An 18,896-nucleotide genomic window follows, 5' to 3' on the forward strand; every position below is an offset into this window, starting at 1 on the left:
CTCTTCCGACTTTCCCAATGCCTCAACGAGGTGGTAGAAATCTCCTTTTTCAAGGACTAAATCAAACATCTACTCTTCTCTGAAATCTTTCTAGAGACTCCTCCACACTCAGAGAGCATGGATCAACTATTCCTTCATTTAAGGCTTCAATGTTCTCTGCATGAGGGTCTCTCACAGCAGGTATGATATTTTAATGCACTGAGGATTTCAGAAGTCAGTTTGTCTACTCTCCTAACCTCATATTCCTTGAGGAAAATGATTATATAATGGTGTCTATGCAGAGCCGCCAGGATACAGAAAATAATTAATGTCTGAGAGTTGAGTAAATAAATATACTAGAATAGGATCTCTCATATGGGCTCTGCAAAATTTCTGTCTTATGAGTTAATAAAAAAAAATGGCCAATGACATGTGAGAAATGCTGCATCCTGTAACCTTTTCTTAGAGATCCAGAGCGCACATTTGACTATCAAAGCTACTGAGTGATGAAAACAGAAACACCTGTCTCCTTAAGTTTATCACATTCCAAACTTTGAAACTTGGAACCCATTTAATAACTCCTATTAACAGCCTACAAAACTAGTATTGTAAGCAACATGCTTTCAGAAACACTGCATTAGCAGATGAGATATTTTTGACATGTTTAGGTATCTATAGTACATATCCCATAATTAATGAATTAGAAAAAGTTCTGTAGCTTAAGTTATATATTATTCTATTAAATGTAATATATAAGAAATAGTAAAGCTAATTAAGTAGAAATTCTCTGCTATAAGTCTCCATGTAGCTGCTGTTGGTAGCGCCCAGCTGCCAGGAAATGGAACAAAATCTAGAAGGAGGCAGAGACTGGAACCCCAGCCACCAGCTAAGCATTGCTGGGCTTCTCTGCCAAGTCCAGAATTTAACAAGGAAACTAAACCCCACCACACATCCTAGAAGGAGGAAAAAGCTCTCTGAAGCACAGTTAACGAGAGAGTCTTGAGCTGTAATCAGACCTCCAGGGAAGCTGATTTATGGCCCTACTGATCAGCACCGAGCGCTAAAGACAGAGCTGAGCCATGTCACTGCTTAACTCAAAAGAAGAACAAATGTGATCTACCTGGATATAATTTTAGCTACTGTAATTAGGATTTTATTTCTACAGCGTGTCTTCTTTGCCAAATTCAAGCGATTTGGGATTATTAACCAGCCACAACCCTGTATAGGTAAAAGAAGACACAAAAATCCTGCCACCTGGGAAGGACTATTGAATAACTGCACTTAAATTTTGGTGGTTGCACACCTCCTGTCTTTCTAGTCTTTATTTCAGCAAATCAAAGAAATTAAATACAAACTGACTTATGCGTAACCGGTAGCATTCAAAGAAACTAATAATTTCCTTTTCCAAAGAATTTAGAATTCCAAATCCCTGACTTTTCATTTTCTAAGAATGCCTTTTCTGATTTGCTGTATCATACATAAACACTTTGTATATCTTTTACTTGAATGGAAATAAGGCTCATGAATACTTGTAAATAACCAGGAGAGTGAGGGTTATAAGCTAGTCTGAATTAAACAAACCTGTTAACCATTTCAGATAAAAATAGTAAGTACATAAAAAGAATAACCATAATAACTAAGGGAGGGATCTCCCTGGTGGCGCAGTGGTTAGGAATCTGCCTGCCAATGCAGGGGACACGAGTTTCAGCCCTGGTCCAGGAAGATCCCACATGCCTCGGAGCAACTAGGCCCGTGCACCACAACTAATGACCCTGTGCTCTACAGTCTGCGAGTCACAACTACTGAGCCCGTGTGCCACAACTACTGAAGCCCGCACACCTAGAGCCCATGCACCGCAACGAGAGGAGCCACCACAATGAGAAGCCCGGGCACCGCAGCGAAGAGTAGCCCACGCTCGCTGCAACTAGAAAAAGCCCGCGCACAGCAACGAAGACCCAACACAGCCAAAAATAAATAAATAAATAAGTAATTTTTAAATGCTTAAAAAAAAACCTATGGGAAATTTTACAACATCTATTATCTTATCTGTACTCAAAAACATTGAAACTATGTTCAATATTTCCTCTTGGCCAGGGGTTTGGGAGGAAAGGTGTATGTGGGAAATAAGAAACTTACCCAGGCTAGAATTGCCTTTTGCTATCGTAATAGTCCTCTTGAAAGATTCTTTGGATATAGTTTGGAGCATGACACACTCAGCAGCAGAGGCCAGGGACACCTGCTGAATTAAGAACTTGGAGCCCTGTCAGAAAATAAAAATAAGTCATGTGGAAAGGAAAACAAGACTTTGGAATATGATTTCAACATCACCCACGTTCTCTAACTGGTTATGCTTTATTCAGCAAGAACCTACAAACAAAACAAGTTCATAGGTTGTCTCCTGAAAATCTCAGTATCAGGAACGCGCTGGCTCCAGATGAGCCAGAATAATCTAATCCCTCACTGTCCCCAACCTCATCATCATACACAAACCATCTCTTGAGAATGTTACCTTTCCAGCTGAATCAGTCAGCACAGAAGAACTCAGTTCTGCACTTGATATAACTTCATTTGGTTGGGGAGGTTCAGTCCACACTCTTGTGTTGTCACATCCGTACTGCTGTTCAATAGCACTGGCAGGTGTATAATCATTTATGGCAAAGCCAGAAGCAGTCCCCATGCTCAAGTCCACTGAAGGCGGACTCTCATCCCGTCTTTGCAGGAGATTTTGGGCATACAGCTCCTCCAAGGACATATGCAAGTCAAGTACTGGATCTGAGGAATTTTCAGTAACATCCTGATGATTAAAGAACAAAAAATAAAAATTATGGCCAGAACTGCATCAATGCATCTCGTAAGATCTTAATGAACAACTATTTATTGAAAAACAAACACAACATAATTTTTAATTACTCAAGAAATATCAGCAAACTTACATTCTTTGCTTGGCTGACAGTCCAAACGTTTATTTTTATAAATGATTCTGAATACATTTCCTGCAAATCATACATCTCATACTGAGTCATATTAGTACAATATATTAGTACTTAAGATCATTAAGACATAATATTCTGTTCTACTCACAAATAAAATTACTCAGAGTTCAATACATATAGGAAAGTAAATATATATTTCTAAATCTCATTTAGAAAGTATTTCATATCCAATCTGTCTGAAAGTTTCTATTCATTATAAAATTCAGAAGATAAACAGTATGGCATTAATTGATTTCAATTTATAAGAACCTCCAAGAAAAACACTGTTTGGATAGGGATTTGTAGGTATTTATGTAGTTGAAAAGGAAGTCATACAATTCATACTGTTATAGGGAAATTTTTCTCAAATATTATGCAAGTTGTAGCAGAAGGAATAGCACTAAGAAATGATGTCACAGGATGTAGGTTCTAATCCAGACTCTCTTATTAACAATCTATATATCACAGAACCTCTCTTGGCTTTATGTTACATAATTTCTAAAATTCCCTGAAACTCTAAAATTCTACACATCTACATAAATACATGTATCTACTTACAACCCATATATTGCATCACTTATGTGCTCTGGACAAGCAGTGCTCCTCCATGAACTGCTGTTGAATAAGTGTATTAATTGTTCCTTCAATCCTTTTACTGACATTTTTAAAGTATAAAATTAGGGTATGAATACATTATCCTCAAAAATGATTCAGGCCATACAGAGGTATATTATGTATGCATACAGAGTACAGTACGAAAGTCTTCCCTTATGGCTCATTCATCCAGTCCTTTCCTCAGTAGAAATAAGGGGCTGGCATCTGTTGGGTGTCTATTCAGCAAATTTTTTATGTAGCTGTTTAATACATATGTACAAGCACAGATGCACACATTCACATGCACATATACATGTTCATTGTTAAAATCTAAACTATATACTAAGTAGTATATTTCTACTTGCTTTTCTGAAGTATCTTTAATATCTTAAAATGAGAGATTTCCTTGTCAGTAAATATATGTTGTCATTGACATATTCTGAATATAAAGTCATTGTGATATATACTGCAGGTATTTTCCAAGCTTGTCACTTGTCTTTTTTTTAAAATAAGTTTATTTATATACTTATTTATTTTTGGCTGCTTTGGGTCTTTGTTGCTGCGCGTGGGCTTTTTTATAGTTGCAGTGAGCAGGGGCTACTCTTCGTTGCGATGCGCAGGCTTCTCATTGCAGTGGCTTCTCTTGTTGTGGAGCACAGGCTCTACGTGCGCAGGCTTCAGTAGTTGTGGCACGTGGGCTCAGCAGCTGTGGCTCGTGGGCTCTAGAGCGCAGGCTCAGGATCTGTGGCGCGCAGGCTTACCTGCTCCACTACATGTGGGATCTTCCCAGACCAGGGCTCGAACTTGTGTCCCCTGCACTGGCAGGTGGATTCCTAACCACTGCGCCACCAGGGAAATTCTTATCACTTGTCTTTTAAGTTTGTATATGTTACATACCTATACATGCTGAAGTTAAATTCTTTATGTGATCAAGAACTGTTTATGTAATTTTTTATGAAATTTTTTATGTAATCAAATTTGTCAATTTTTTTATGCTTCTGGGTTTTATATATTGCTTAATAATTCCTTCCTCTGCCCAGAGTAAATGAAATGCTTTGTAGTATTTTTCTCCAATTTTATAAATGGTTAGTTGGCAGATTCAGTATTAACCCATCTAGAATTTATTTCAGGGTGTGGTGTGAGATATGGGTCTCTCTCATTTTTTTTCTAAGTTGGTAATCAATGGCTCCAACACAGTTTATTACACTCCTCTTGTTCAATCAAGTTTTCGTCTCTCTGGAAATATCAAATATTCCTCGTATAAAGCACTGAGGCAAGTAGGAATATCATATAAGCAAATATCATCTTTAAAATCCTCAGGAACAAAGGATAGGAAGTATCATCCTCCACACTCCTAACCTAAATAACAACCTGTTGGCTCATTCAACCAACTTTATTTTAGTCTTATGGAAAAAAAAACAAAACAACATACTTACTAGAGAACTGGTTAGCTTCTGTATTACTAAATTAATTATAATAATAATTATCAGTAAATCATCCCTACCACTTCTCAAATAAAGATGACAATCAAAACTACTTTTCATCACAAAAAGAGGTCAAGCTGCCCTTGATAGCTGGGGTTTACTATAAATCATGTAACAGAAATCTCCATGAATTATTCATGAAGGAGTTAACACCGGCACATAGAAAAGAAAGAGCTAATCAACATAGCAGACAACATACGCCTACTTCAGAAACATTTCTAGTTGCTGAACAACCGAGTTTTATTTTTAAAAGTCTCATGGATCTAAAAGAAAAGCAGTTCTTCCCTCATAAGATGTCCAAAAATAACTACGGTTTCCCAGTGCAACTTGGTATCTAAACTGAAGTCTTTCAAAATTCCATATTAATAGGTGCCTCCCCTTGACACATTCTTGTTCTTAGGAAAAATGGGAGAAAGGTTAAATTAAAATGCCAATTATATTTGAAAGTAGCTCTTTTTTTATGTGTAATGCATATAATGTTATACTTGGGCACATTATTTACCCACAGAATATGTTTACATAGACAGCTAAATACTTAAGCATTCACCGGACACAACCTGCTGTTTTTCAATAATAACTCTATCACAGAAGTCCTTCTATACTTTAAAAAATATATCATAAGCACAGCTGCTCCAACTTAAATTGTTCTCCCACTCTTTCTGAGATAAGGTACCTTTCCTTTATTATCTGTATTCTTACACTACTGAGGGAAAAGGCAACATCTTTCATACCTTTGCGAGCTTGCAGTTTTGTCACTAAGACTTCCACAATCACTCTCATCATCTTGACTAGAATGATGTAATTAGTTTTTGATACTAACCCTTTCTCCAAAAAATAAAAATTAAAAAATGGTATCAACATTTTAAACTTAAATGTGAAGGCAGCAATATTTTATGCTACAGTACAACACTAAGTGGAGATTTGTTCCTCTAAATATGTAGATTTTTTTTTTTTTTTTTTTTTGTGGTACCGGGCCTCTCACTGTTGTGGCCCCTCCCGTTGCAGAGCACAGGCTCCGGACGCGCAGGCTCAGTGGCCATGGCTCACAGGCCCAGCCGCTCCGCGGCATGTGGGATCCTCCCGGACCGGGGCACGAACCCGCGTCCCCTGCATCGGCAGGCGGACTCGCAACCACTGCGCCACCAGGGAAGCCCCTAAATATGTAGATTTTTTTAAAAAAAAAATCATGGAATCCATTAGTTTTGTTTGGGGTGCAAGGTATGAAGAGGGGTTTCTATCGTGACAAACAGGAAGTTCAACTTGCACTAGAAACAACAGCATTTCCAAGAGGGTCCAATATTCAGCAATGCAGACATGCACCAAACTGGTAATCATTTCATCCCTGGAGCAAGAGTGAGAACGTGGGTTCACTAGGGAGTGTCGGGCATGGCTGTGTGGATAAGAAGAGGAGATTCATTACATAGCTATTGAATCTTTGTTGACTGTACTTTTAAGCCAAAATAGGGAAAAATAAATGAAAGCATCTTCTTCCCCAAAACTATATTGAGCTTTTAAACGAAAGTCTACAGGCATTTAGCAAGTTTCTGAAACAATTCTTTCTGCATTCTATTATGTCTTGGGGTGACAAAGAAAGGGGGACAAAAAAATTAATCGAAAAGTTAAAACCTAGAACAATGAGAAAACCCACTGGCTTCTTGCCTTTAAAATCCACATTTCAGTGACCTGATTCTATTAATCCAAATATCATTGAAGTGGCCATATTTTTCAGATTCTCGAATAATGGTTGTTTCCCTTAAGTCCTTAAATGATAATTAATCAAATTAAGCAAATACAACTCCTTTAAAAAAAAAAAAAAAAAAAAGCAGAATGATCCCCCAAATGGGAGAATTTTGTGCAAAGGATGTCTACCATATGCCTACAGCCCTATGCCGTCTAAGCAGCTGTCCTGACCCAGGCTCTACCATTACAGGGAAGACCTCCCTCCATGATGAGTCCCTGCTCTGGGTGATTAGCTCTTGGAGCTTCCAGTAGCATACCTAGCAATGGTCCAAAGGCTTCTCATCAAGGTAAAGGAGAGAGGTAAAATTATTTGTGCATTTCCAGCCACCATTTAAGGCTAGGAGATTATTACATAATTAGCAAAGTCAAAAGCCTGAGGAATCACTGAGATCCTCACACTCTATTACATCCTTCTTTCAAATCTGTATGGAAGCTTCTTTGTTTTTCTTAAGTATCATACATGGTATGATTTTATCAATTAAAGAATTCCAAAGTAAGCTCACTTTTCTTTAAGAAAAATGGTCTACTCTATATTCTGTAACAAATTGGCATTCTTTTTAAAATAAATTTAGTGCAAAGTAACAGGAAGATGAATGAATCATCTAATTTTTTCAATTTTCCAGTAAAATATCTAGGTACTAAAAAAATGCCACAAAACAAACACAAAAACAAACAAATCAAAAAAAAAAAAAAAGTTGCAGAGCTTTACCATGATACACAAACAGCCCTACTTTCTAAGAAAACTGAAAGCACACAGGAGTTTCACAATGTGTTTTAAAACACCCTCATTAATATCTTCTTTATTGTTTTGTAGTTTAAATATTTCAGTTAATAGGCCAGCTTGCCAAAATTTGCTTCAACAAAAGAGTAAACTGTGTAATAAAAAGAAAAAAAAAGGTAAACAGACTTCAGTAAGCCAATACGTTGTGCTGCATACAGCCAGCATTTGCCCTGTAAAATATATGCTTCTCAGTATGCAGATTGTGTAATCCCTTTAAGTAACAATTACTAAGGTAAACAATGTAATCCGTCCCACTGGCAAGAAGGAATGTGCTATGCTGATTAGGAGATTCCATGAGGAGATGAACTCAGCTTCCAGCCCTGAGGCCAGTAAAGATGGAATATGTTCCAGACAGTACTCAGTCAGATAGACAGTCTCAGGTGTGATGAGAGAGGAACAGCTGCTCCATTCAAGATTATACCTTGCAAACCAATTCAAGGAGATTACCCAGCATCATTTACAAGGGTAACAGGTGCACCCTGAACATGAAAGAAAATGCTTTGAAAACGTTCTGGCCAAAAAGTTACTTGTTAATCAGGAAAGGAGGAAAACTGCCCAAGGCCTATAGAAATTCCACTTTTCAACTTATTCATAAATACAGATTCCCTTCCCACTGAATTTACGTGAAAACCATATATTTCATATATTTAAGAAAGAATTATTATTCAGTCTTTTATCTTAATTTTTATATTTATTTACAGTATATTTCCAACAAAGGAAAATATATCCATACATGAACTCTTTGCCCAGATTTAACAGACATTAATATTTTGGCATATTTTATTCAATCTCTCTTTCTTCTTAAAGGATATAATGTGTTACAGATACAGCTAATTCCCATGCTTTCTTTTTTCTCCAAGAATAACTTCTTTCCTGAAGTTGAAAGGAATCATTCCCACACATTTTCAGATTTTTAAAGTATACACACTCACACATATACTCATAAATATACACCGAATTGCTCTTTATATCAATTCTGAGAAAATATAAACAACTCCAACTAATCAAAAGAAAGACAAGCAACTCCACACAAAAATGGCCAAAAGATATGAAGAGGCCATTGGTGGAAGTGAAAACCAGATGGCCAATATAGGAAAACCTGTTCAACCTCACCAGTAATCAGGAACTCCAAATTCGAACAGTAAGATATCATTCCACACCCAAAAGACTGGATAAGTTCTAAAATATTACTTAATAAACATTATAGAGTGTGTCATCAAGAAAATAAATAGCATTGGGTGGGGCACTTACACCAATAATCTATTTCTAAAATTTAGATGGCACAGACATGTCAAATAGTAGCTAAATTCTCCATTCGCATCCAGTGACTTAAACATAGTTTTGCCATTCACTGGGGTTTTTATATAAAGTATTCTTTGGCATCATTTTACATAAAAACGTAAGACAGCATTAACTTTAACTTAGCTAATAAATATTAAATTAATGAAAGGAATATTTTACTGTCCAACTTTCCATGAAAGTCAGCTTTAAAACCATTAAGAAAATAAAGTAACTCTTGTAATTTTTCCAAGGTAGACACCGCCAAGAACACAATTTGAGAAATACATTTCATTACAATTTTTCTGTCTAACACGCAAATCCTAATCAAAGTTTTGAACCTTTGTGTCTATCACGCTGTATCACAGAACCTAGATTTAAATAGTCCCTTGGAGTCTACAAGATACCCAGTTAACACTACCTAAAGGAAACTGCACTTTAATCTGATAATGAATCCCTGGCTGGAAAAACATAATGTCTCTAACATGCCCCTCCCAAAACACCCCATTAACAATGACCTCTGGGAAATTACGCACAAAGTTCTCCCATAAATAAAATTGGCATTTCCTTTGTACCTTGGGAGGAGAAGATGGAAGGGAGGGACCAAAGTTCAGATTATCACTACAAGCACTGCCGTGAAGAGATAAAAGAGAGGCTTGAGTGGAGTAGATACTGTCATTATCAGGAGAGTACTGAGACTCAAAGGCAGATTCATCTGCTAAGTCAGCATCATTTGTGTCCACCTAGGAATAAAAACAATAACAACAGTTGGGAATTCTGTTCTGATACATATATGACAAAGTCTCCTCTTGAGACTAAAGGGCATACTGCTGTCATTCTTTTGTCTATTCTGTTTTCTACATGACCTCTTCAACATATCAGAGACTAACTAATGCAACAGAACAAGGACAAACTGGTGCTAGCATAGAACTGTATTCCATCAATAAAAGGGCAAAAGGTAACAATTTACAAAGGGCTTGGAGCAATTCTAAGTATAAACATTTCCATAAATTAAAAAAATACTTTTTTCCAGGTCACATTTTTTTTAAAAAGTAGCTGCCCAAACTCCTAGAATTTTATAATAAAATGAATGAGATCATCACTTTTCCTATTCAACTAAAATAAATTATTATTCAACAAGGCAGCTAAGCAATTATCTATTTGTAAAGCTCACAAAACAATAGATTTTGTTTAAATTAGCCTTTAACTAGATTTTAAAACCATTCAAGTTACAGGTCCAGAATTTTATGGTGATCACTGGAAATCAAAAATAATATCTGTGATTTCATGTTGAAATTATATTAACAAACAAAGGACCTTATTATGATCTGGTCATAGTGAAGCTGTAAGTTATAAACGTCTACTGATGGAAAACTCAGAAAGAGTGAGCTAGAGAATTTCACAACATTTTATAAAAAAATCTTATTACTATTTTCTGTAGCAGAACCAAGTGAAACAATTAAGTCATGATGAGCTTGTAGCTCTTCTTACAATTCACTCACAGTTACACCTTAGAACAGACAGAAATGATGTAAATACTACCTTTCTCTAATATTACCGGTATTTTGTCTTGATGGCCAAAACCCGTATGTTCTATTTTTTTGTGATTTCGACTTACATGTTTAGCCAAGAAAAGTATCATAACATTATACCAGGTCACGTTCTTGCAAAAACCTGATTGAGAATACAGCTTGGGCATTTTAAAGTGACCCTCTCTCTAATAATATATTTTAAATACATGTTCAAAGTTACTACTGACTATGTGGAGGTTTACCCTTTACAGATGCACATTATGTACAACCATCTAAATAGTAAATCTTTAACTTTTGCTATCTAGATAGTATTAACTAAGCCGAGTGTCACGGATTATAATAAATATTTAAAAGTACCTAAGAACAATTTGTATGCTTATCGTTGATGTCCTAGAATCTTGAGAGATCCAAATAATCAATTCATCTAATTATTTTAGAGATTAAAACACTAGGGCCCAGAGAGATTGCGTGACCAATACAAGATTACATAGCTATTACCATTATAAGATGTTAAACTCACTTAAAAGTGGGTCTAATTTTTCTTTTTGACTGGCTTTTATTTAAGAACTTTCAAATATGCCATGTAAAATCTACAGAGAAAATTGTTTCTTGGGGCACTTCTAGAGACAGTGATATATTTGTGTCCTATAACATTTCAAAAATAATTTACTATAGCTGGGTACTATTTAATACATTTATACCATAGTACTTTATGCAGTCCATAGCATTCTAAGCTATCCAGTTTTGAAGTGGTAATAATGCCCATGGGGAATAGAGCCAAATGTTACCTGGTATGCTAAGTATTATAATGTGAAATTATTGCACTAATTACAATATACACCAAAACTTTCCAAATGGCTAATTCAGGAGCTGACAGTTGAAAAATACTAATAGAAGTATTATTAGTATTTTAATACTGAAGAACTATCTCCTTCAACACTAGGATTATTGGAATCAAAGAAATAATTCATACTCCAGTTTAAAGCACGATGTGCACAATTGGTTATAAATACCTAATGCAGAATTTCACAGGTTCTAGACCTCTCATTAGTCCAACACCACTAAAACATGTATTAAAAATATTCCTGGGCTTCCCTGGTGGCACAGCAGTTGAGAGTCCGCCTGCTGATCCAGGGGACGCGGGTTCGTGCCCCAGTCCGGGAAGATCCCACATGCCGCGGAGCGGCTGGGCCCGTGAGCCATGGCTGCTGAGCCTGTGCGTCCGGAGCCTGTGCTCCGCAACGGGAGAGGCCACAGCCGTGAGAGGCCTGCGTACCGCAAAATAAAAAATTCCTTTCTAGTTACACTGAGCAATGTTTCTCCCCAGAAAAACTGAGGTCAGGAACCTGGCTTCAATGGTGGAAGTACTAGGAATAGGAAGTGTAATTTGTTACACTTATATTGTATAAATGTCCCACGTTTATCTGGTATTTAGTTTTATATTTTAACTATTAACTGTTAACACAGCATTAGCTCTTCTACCAGACAATAAGGTTCTCAGAATCAAGAATCAAGTATTTACCCAACAAAGTGGCCCCCAGTGGTCCCTAAATATGTTTATTACAATGAATGATTTTATATAGATCAAGTAAAAATAAAATTTTAATTTAAAAGTTTCTCGTATATCAGTAATGTTAACATACATGTATTCATAGGAAACATGAGTTCTGCCTCTTCTGGAAGCTTTTGTGCTCTTAATAACTGAACCAATTTATGTGATTTTCACATTATTAACATCTAATGAAATAATATACCTGTTACCTCATTAAAAAGAAGCCAAACAACTGATATATGAATGAATACTGAAAACAGTTAAAGAATGCCTGGAGATGCCCAAGTATGAAATTAGAGTAAAATGCCTAGTTTTCCAAAACATAGCGAACAATATAGCAAGACTTCAGAATATTTTGAAAAGCAAAAATAAGACACATAAGACTTTGAAGGAAAGCTTGATAAGCTGTGGCCACTAACCAGAGCCAAGTCAGCCCTGAAGAGGGCTTCGTCAGCCAGCCCTTCCTCCTCGCAGGAATGTGGTGGGTAGAGAAAAGAATCCTCCTTAGCAGAAACATAACCCTCTTCTGGTGAAAGCTGCAGGGAGAATGAAGCCCAGTGTTTGAGGATGAATTCATGAAAAAGAGAGAGAACAGGCAAGAGGGAGGGAAAAGGAAGACAGAGGGTGAGGGGAGAAAAAGTAAGGGGAAGAGAGGAAAAAACAGGAAAGTTTTCAAATAATGTTTTCAAATAATAAAGTCATAATAAACATACAACTTTAACATAAATGATGAGCATGGAATATAATATTCATATTTAACAGTTTTATATTTTAAGATACAATGAGGATGGTTATTCCAATACCAACATCATCTGTTAGATGAGAATCCCTTTCTACCAATTTCTTCATCCTTCTTATAAAAGATATTCAAAATCAATAATTTTTTATATTATAATAATCTTCTGGTCATTTTTACCTGCCAAATATTTGGTTAAACAATGACTTCTTAATATAGAAAGAAGGCAACTTTTAGGTGTTAAGACATAAAAGAAGATGAAAAAAAACAAAACATTAAAAAGAAGGACCAATTTGTCTCTGTCATCCCTTACTAGAATATTATTTTAAAGAATGTAATTTCCTTGACAAGGAAAGTTAGTGAACCTTACAGTGAAGTCTCTTAATTTAGCATGGCTTAAAAGACAACCACCACCACCAACTCTGTATGTACACAACATGCTTAAATTGCACTCTTGAGATATCAAATTATAACCATGATCACAGTGACCGAAAACCTAGCATCCTTATTACAATCTCAGATAAAACAGGCTAAAATATTTAGATTGTCTTGCCTATATCACCCTATATCACCAATGCATGCAGAAATTATTTCGGAGAAAATATGTTTATCTTCTTTTCCCACACATAAGAGTTTAATGGTCAGTAAAACTCACTTTATGTAAAAGAGATATTCATCATATACTGCAATGCATATTAAATTTGAAATATTAAATACTCTTATGAAAGAAACTTATTTTGGATCTACCTAGGAAAAAAAAGATTGCTTCTGAGTAAGTGGCATGGTTTCCCGATAAGGGCAGTAAAAAAACATATTATTTAGTCACGTTTGCCATTTTCTTTGTGTAACAGAAAGACCGGAACCAAATGTATGGTCAATCTTAATGAACATGTAGAGTGCCATAATGGCCTATCTTCATTCTTACACTCCCCGTTGTACTGATCTCTTGTTCTGATTTCTATAATCCTGGTTTGACTGAGGTTTGCTTAACATGCTCTTCCTTCTTCCCTTCCCCTTTCCCTCCCTTTCTTTGTGTTTTCATAAATATATTTTCATAGGTTACAGAAATTTATTGTAGAATAAAAAGCAGAGAATGAAAAATTTAATAAACATTTTAGATATATTAACAAGCTTACAATTTGAACAAACTCTCTGACAAAGTCAACAAACTTTCATTTGATGTTTATGCAAATGCATCTATGTGTTGGTGTTTTAAGAAAAGGTGTATTTGCCTTTTCACTTAAAATATTTTATACACTGAAAAAAACCAAATACTGAGATTGTCTCTAATATTTCATTGCAATTCAGTGATAAGTGCTATGCTGCAATCACTATACCTAATAAGCATACTGACATTATGTAGCATGAATTTATTAGTTGTTTTTATATTGCAGTAATTAATAACATGAAGGTAATTCCCTCCCAGGAGGAGAGCTATAAGCTGGTGAACCCACACTGGAAATTTCAATTTCTTGCTCTGTAGTAATTAGACAACAAATGTATTGAAGTCAGTAGAATATAGGAACTTAACCCACTCTGACAGAGATTCTACTTTCTTCCATGATAATTAAAGATTCCACTGTCAGTTGTTAAGGCTATTAATTTCTCTAATATGCCACCATACTGGTATAGATTATTTTAAAGCCTATTTCTTCGAAAATACTTGATTCTATATTGATCATGACCTTATTTTGGAATAAAAAAGGTCAAAAGTAAACCAGAGAATGCTAAGTTTTAAATTTATTTCTGAACTTCCTGGCTGTTTTCTGCCCTTTACTCTTTTAAAAAATATTACTCAAAATTAAAACCTTTACACTCATGGAGCCAATAACCATGTTGATGAAAAGTACCAAAAGTCATGATTCAATCATGAGAACACCTCATGAAGATAAAAGCCTGAACGCCAATACTGTTTGCAAATAAAAAGGAATCAGCAAAATCTGAATTCTTACGGGTAAAGGCTTGGCAACTCCTATTCTCACAGTTCCTGATGGTGCACCCTTCAGTGCCTGGACAGCTTCTTCGAGACTGCTGTTTCCCAAGTTAACGTCATTGACAAACATGAGTCGATCTCCAGGGAGAAGTCGTCCATCCTTTTCAGCGACACCACCAGGCACCAGAGAACGAATTACAATCACGGTGCTTGCTGGATCAATTGGATCCTGGCAGAACGAAAAAGGAAAGAGAAGGCAGCTCCTTTCTACACTTAAAAATGTTGTTACAGGTTGTACACTCTGAATTGTAACAGATGGGTAATTGTTCCAAGTGTCTTTTAAAAATTTCATACAACACTCCCAGTGAATTATCTGGGTGAAGGATATAGCCATTTGAAAGAGTTTAGGAAAAGTCTACGCTAAACAGTGGCACCCTCACTTTTCCATGGTTCCCAAGTAGACCTCTTAAATTATACAGGCTACTGTAAAATTATAACTTTAACTTTTGAGAAACTGTTCAATTTTATAACTATCATCTGAGATCCATGAATTATTAACAGCAGCGTTTACTGATAAGATGACAGTATTGTGGACCACTGGTAGATGTGAGTATACTGAGGGAGGGGCCTGTTTTTGAAATGAAGAAATACAGAAGGAGGTCATATCATATTTGGTGATGCAGTGTCTTCAGATACACAGCAATATTAGAACAAGACTCCAGAACCAGGCCCTAGAAGAACACAACTCCCTGGAGTCATCTGAGATGGCTTTCCAGCTCAGTATTAATTAATGAGGAAGAGCAGCTGCACTTCATCAGTCTGGCGTTAGCACACCCTCAGTTACTCAACACAGAACACAACATGAGGATGCAGGCTACACCTAACCAATTTAAGATTATTCCTAAGTTTGGTCAAATAATAAGAATATTAGAATTTACAATACATCCAATTATAAGCCTATCATTCACTTCTAACAAAAGAAGTAGGTATTTAATAGTTTCTGTCTCACCACTCAAATATGAACCATCAGTTAAGAGCAAGGAAATAAAAATAATTTAGGCATATTCCCCAAAGGAACAGAAAGACTATATTTCTATAACATTCCTAAAAAGTATTCTGCATATTCTTCAAACTTCCAAGAGCTGAAATATAAAAGAGCTCAAAAAAGTCAATGTCAAAAGAAATGCTTTAGGATAATCAGTTAATGATATAAATTATTATTCTGAAAGACTTACTAGAAACAAGAATACATCTTTGATAAATCTAAGCAGTATTATCTGCCTTTTTCTCTGCTTTTAACAATATATGTTTAGTATCTGTCATCTTTTTAAAAAAAAGTTGTTAAAAGTAGCCTATGTTTACCTGGTAATCTAAAATGCTAAAACCAAGTCCTCTGCTCCCTTTCTCCAGCTCTATGTTCTGAACGTCGGCTTCCCACATGGCCAAAGGTCCTTGAACCTCCTCTGCATTCTGACCCACATCGGTCATCACCAGCACAGGATCCTCTGTCTCCGAGGACCCGATAAACTCACCTAGATCTATATGAGGCTGGATAAACAGACCAGACAGCTCTTATTTCAGATGCAATAGATCCACAGATGCACATACAAACACTACAAGGAAAACAAAGATTCCCAGCATCTGTCCCGAATAAAACATTCACATATGAGTAGCAACAGCTTCTCATGAAACCATTATGAATTAAAATAGCAAGTCAGAAATATCTAACTTGTAATAGGCATTTAAAATGTATGGTTCAAAGAGCTCCTATAAAAATATATAGTGATTACATCTCGGCAGCACGATGGTGGGTGATTTTGACTTTTTTCATCAGTGTCTGTTATCATGTCTATCGTTAGAAAAAAAAAATGTGAAGCTATTTTGATATTAAAGAAAAATAATTCTTATGATAAATAAGAACAATTCAAGAGGAAGTGGCTATATGTAAAAATTCTGTACCCTAGGCAAATAAGGGTTCTAAAATCCTGTGAGCTGTACACGTTGATTATTTCATTAATAAATTAACGTGCACAATGGCAGGATGAGATCTGAAGTCGGATTGGCCTTGGCTTGAAGACTGTCTCTATGATTTTTCATCTATGTTGCTTTGAGCGGTATTCTTAACCTGGGCTTCACAGTCACCCATCTCATAGAATTTTTGAGGATTAAGTGAGGTAACATTTAAAAAGCACTTGGCACAGAAACGGGGGTTCAAAACATTAGCTTCTTTTAGTAAAAATATACTAAAGTGAATCTGGTTCCACATCAGATAGGAAAAATGTGTTTTTGATGATGAAATGTTAGTTTAAATACTATCGTTGCTTTTTATCAATTATTGCACAGTAGGACCATGGATGTAAATCCGTCCACCTGTTTTATTATAATAATAAATACCATTACACCACATAAAATGTATTTGGATATGTATGGTGCTAGACTGACTTCCACACAATTTGGAATTATGTTTCTTATTCTCCCCTATTCTTACCACGCCTGTGACAAGCAGTGGGCTGGGGAGGTTACATAAAAGTATCTTCTACTACATATGTACCACATACTCACCACTTTCATATTTCAATTTTCTGTTAAGGGGGACGAGTGTCTAATTCATAGGAATAGTGTGAATAAATTATACAAGTACACATGCACAGTAATACCTCATATCATTATATATCATATTTAACCTACAGAGCAACCCTCTAGGATAGGCATCAAGACTCATATTTTACACAGGAGAAAAGTGAGATTCAGGAAGATGAAGTGACTTGCCCAAGGTCGCAGAGCTAGTAAGTGCCAAGCTTGATTCAAACCCACATCTGTCTGACTCCAAGGTCTAGCCCATAAGCCGCAGGATTTGTGAGGAAATCAAATACCAAATAAGAGAAAAAAGGCTTAAAAAAATTTTAATGCCATTTAACCTATCCATTATACATTCAGATTAGTCTCCTATATCTGCAAACCTGGTACCTTTTCTGTTAGTTCAATGTCACATAAGTCCAGGCTCTCCAACTCTGACGGGGTGGTGGGTGGCACCGTTCGACGACAGCACACCATTGTCACCTCTATAGGCAGTTCTTTTAAAATAGTTACCACATCCTGGTGATTCTCCCCAAGTAGAGTTATGCCGTTCACCTGTGCAAAAAGAAAAGTTGGCCAAGAAAAAACATTTCCTAACATGACTACTTTCAAAACCATTTTTTTAATTACATAAATATAAACTGTACTTGGGGGATAACCATGGCTCCGCTGTGCTGAGAACTATAGCTGGATCTGTAATGGTGTTTCCTAAAACAATCTACACGCAACACTACCGTCTTGTTGGAACTGGACTTCTAAAGCACTCACAGGAAAATCACTACCTTTCACCCATGTTTCATATGCCAGTGTAACAGTTTGGAAAAGGAGAGTTAATAAAATCATTCCCAAAGGATAAAGGGGAAAGGAGAAGTTTTCCTTTAAATGATATATCATTATTAAATGAAAAACTGAAGATAGAAAACGGCATGTATTATATGCTAGTATGTTTTTAAAAGGGGGAGAAGCGAATATACTCAAATTTTCTTACTTATTCATGAAAAATATCTGGAAGATTGCATAGAACCAATGATAAGCAGTTACACCTAATGAAGGGTGATGAGAACTGAGTGGACTGGGACAGAAAAGAGACTTCACTGGAGTATATCTTTGTATTTGTGATTTTGAAACATGTGAATATATTACCTATTCTAAAAAGTGAATGTTTCAAAATTTTTAAAGAAAAGTTTTTATAGTTCTCCGGCCCTAAAACAAACAAACAAACAAAAACCACGCAAGGAATTAGGTAAGATCAAGGTACATACAGATTGAAATTTCTGCTTTGGGTGGAGTTTTACTTGCCTATCTTTCTCAAGTACACTTTGGAGGAGAAATTTTAAATAAGACCTTACTTATTCACCACGTTAAGCCTCCCACAGCCTTTTCAAAATTTTATTTACAAAGGGGAAAATGAAATAGCTGCTTACTTCCAATAGCTCATCTCCACTGAAAAGCTTCCCACTGTGTCCAACAGGACCTTCCGGTAGAACAGATCGGATAAAATGATGGCCCACTGTTGCTTCCAGACTTATCCCCAACCCACTGTTCTCACTGAACTTGCTCACATGGGCCACCTGAAACAAGAAAAATCATCACAATTTTTAATATTCTTTCATTTATTTTCTTCTCCTGTATGTATTTTATGTTCACTCCCTAAAAGGTCAAGTTTCTTACAAAAGCTTCAAAACCCTTATTGTAAAGCGGCAAACCTTTAGAGCTTTGCCTTGGAAAGAGTCGTGAT

The 18,896-nt window shown here is 36.1% G+C and overlaps 1 protein-coding gene across 1 annotated transcript in view; it reads right to left on the reverse strand.

Annotated features, from left to right (window-relative positions):
• Positions 1–18,896, reverse strand: part of MPDZ (multiple PDZ domain crumbs cell polarity complex component) — a 170,639-nt gene that overhangs the window by 63,980 nt on the left and 87,763 nt on the right. The window contains 8 exon segments of the mRNA XM_007465638.1: positions 2,116–2,239; positions 2,489–2,773; positions 9,404–9,571; positions 12,332–12,448; positions 14,601–14,810; positions 15,944–16,129; positions 17,549–17,713; positions 18,583–18,729. Coding sequence (XP_007465700.1) covers positions 2,116–2,239; positions 2,489–2,773; positions 9,404–9,571; positions 12,332–12,448; positions 14,601–14,810; positions 15,944–16,129; positions 17,549–17,713; positions 18,583–18,729 — 1,402 coding nt within the window.

The sequence above is a fragment of the Lipotes vexillifer genome, unplaced genomic scaffold (genome assembly GCF_000442215.2).
Source record: "Lipotes vexillifer unplaced genomic scaffold, Lipotes_vexillifer_v1.1 scaffold31, whole genome shotgun sequence".
Taxonomy (NCBI): domain Eukaryota; kingdom Metazoa; phylum Chordata; class Mammalia; order Artiodactyla; family Lipotidae; genus Lipotes; species Lipotes vexillifer.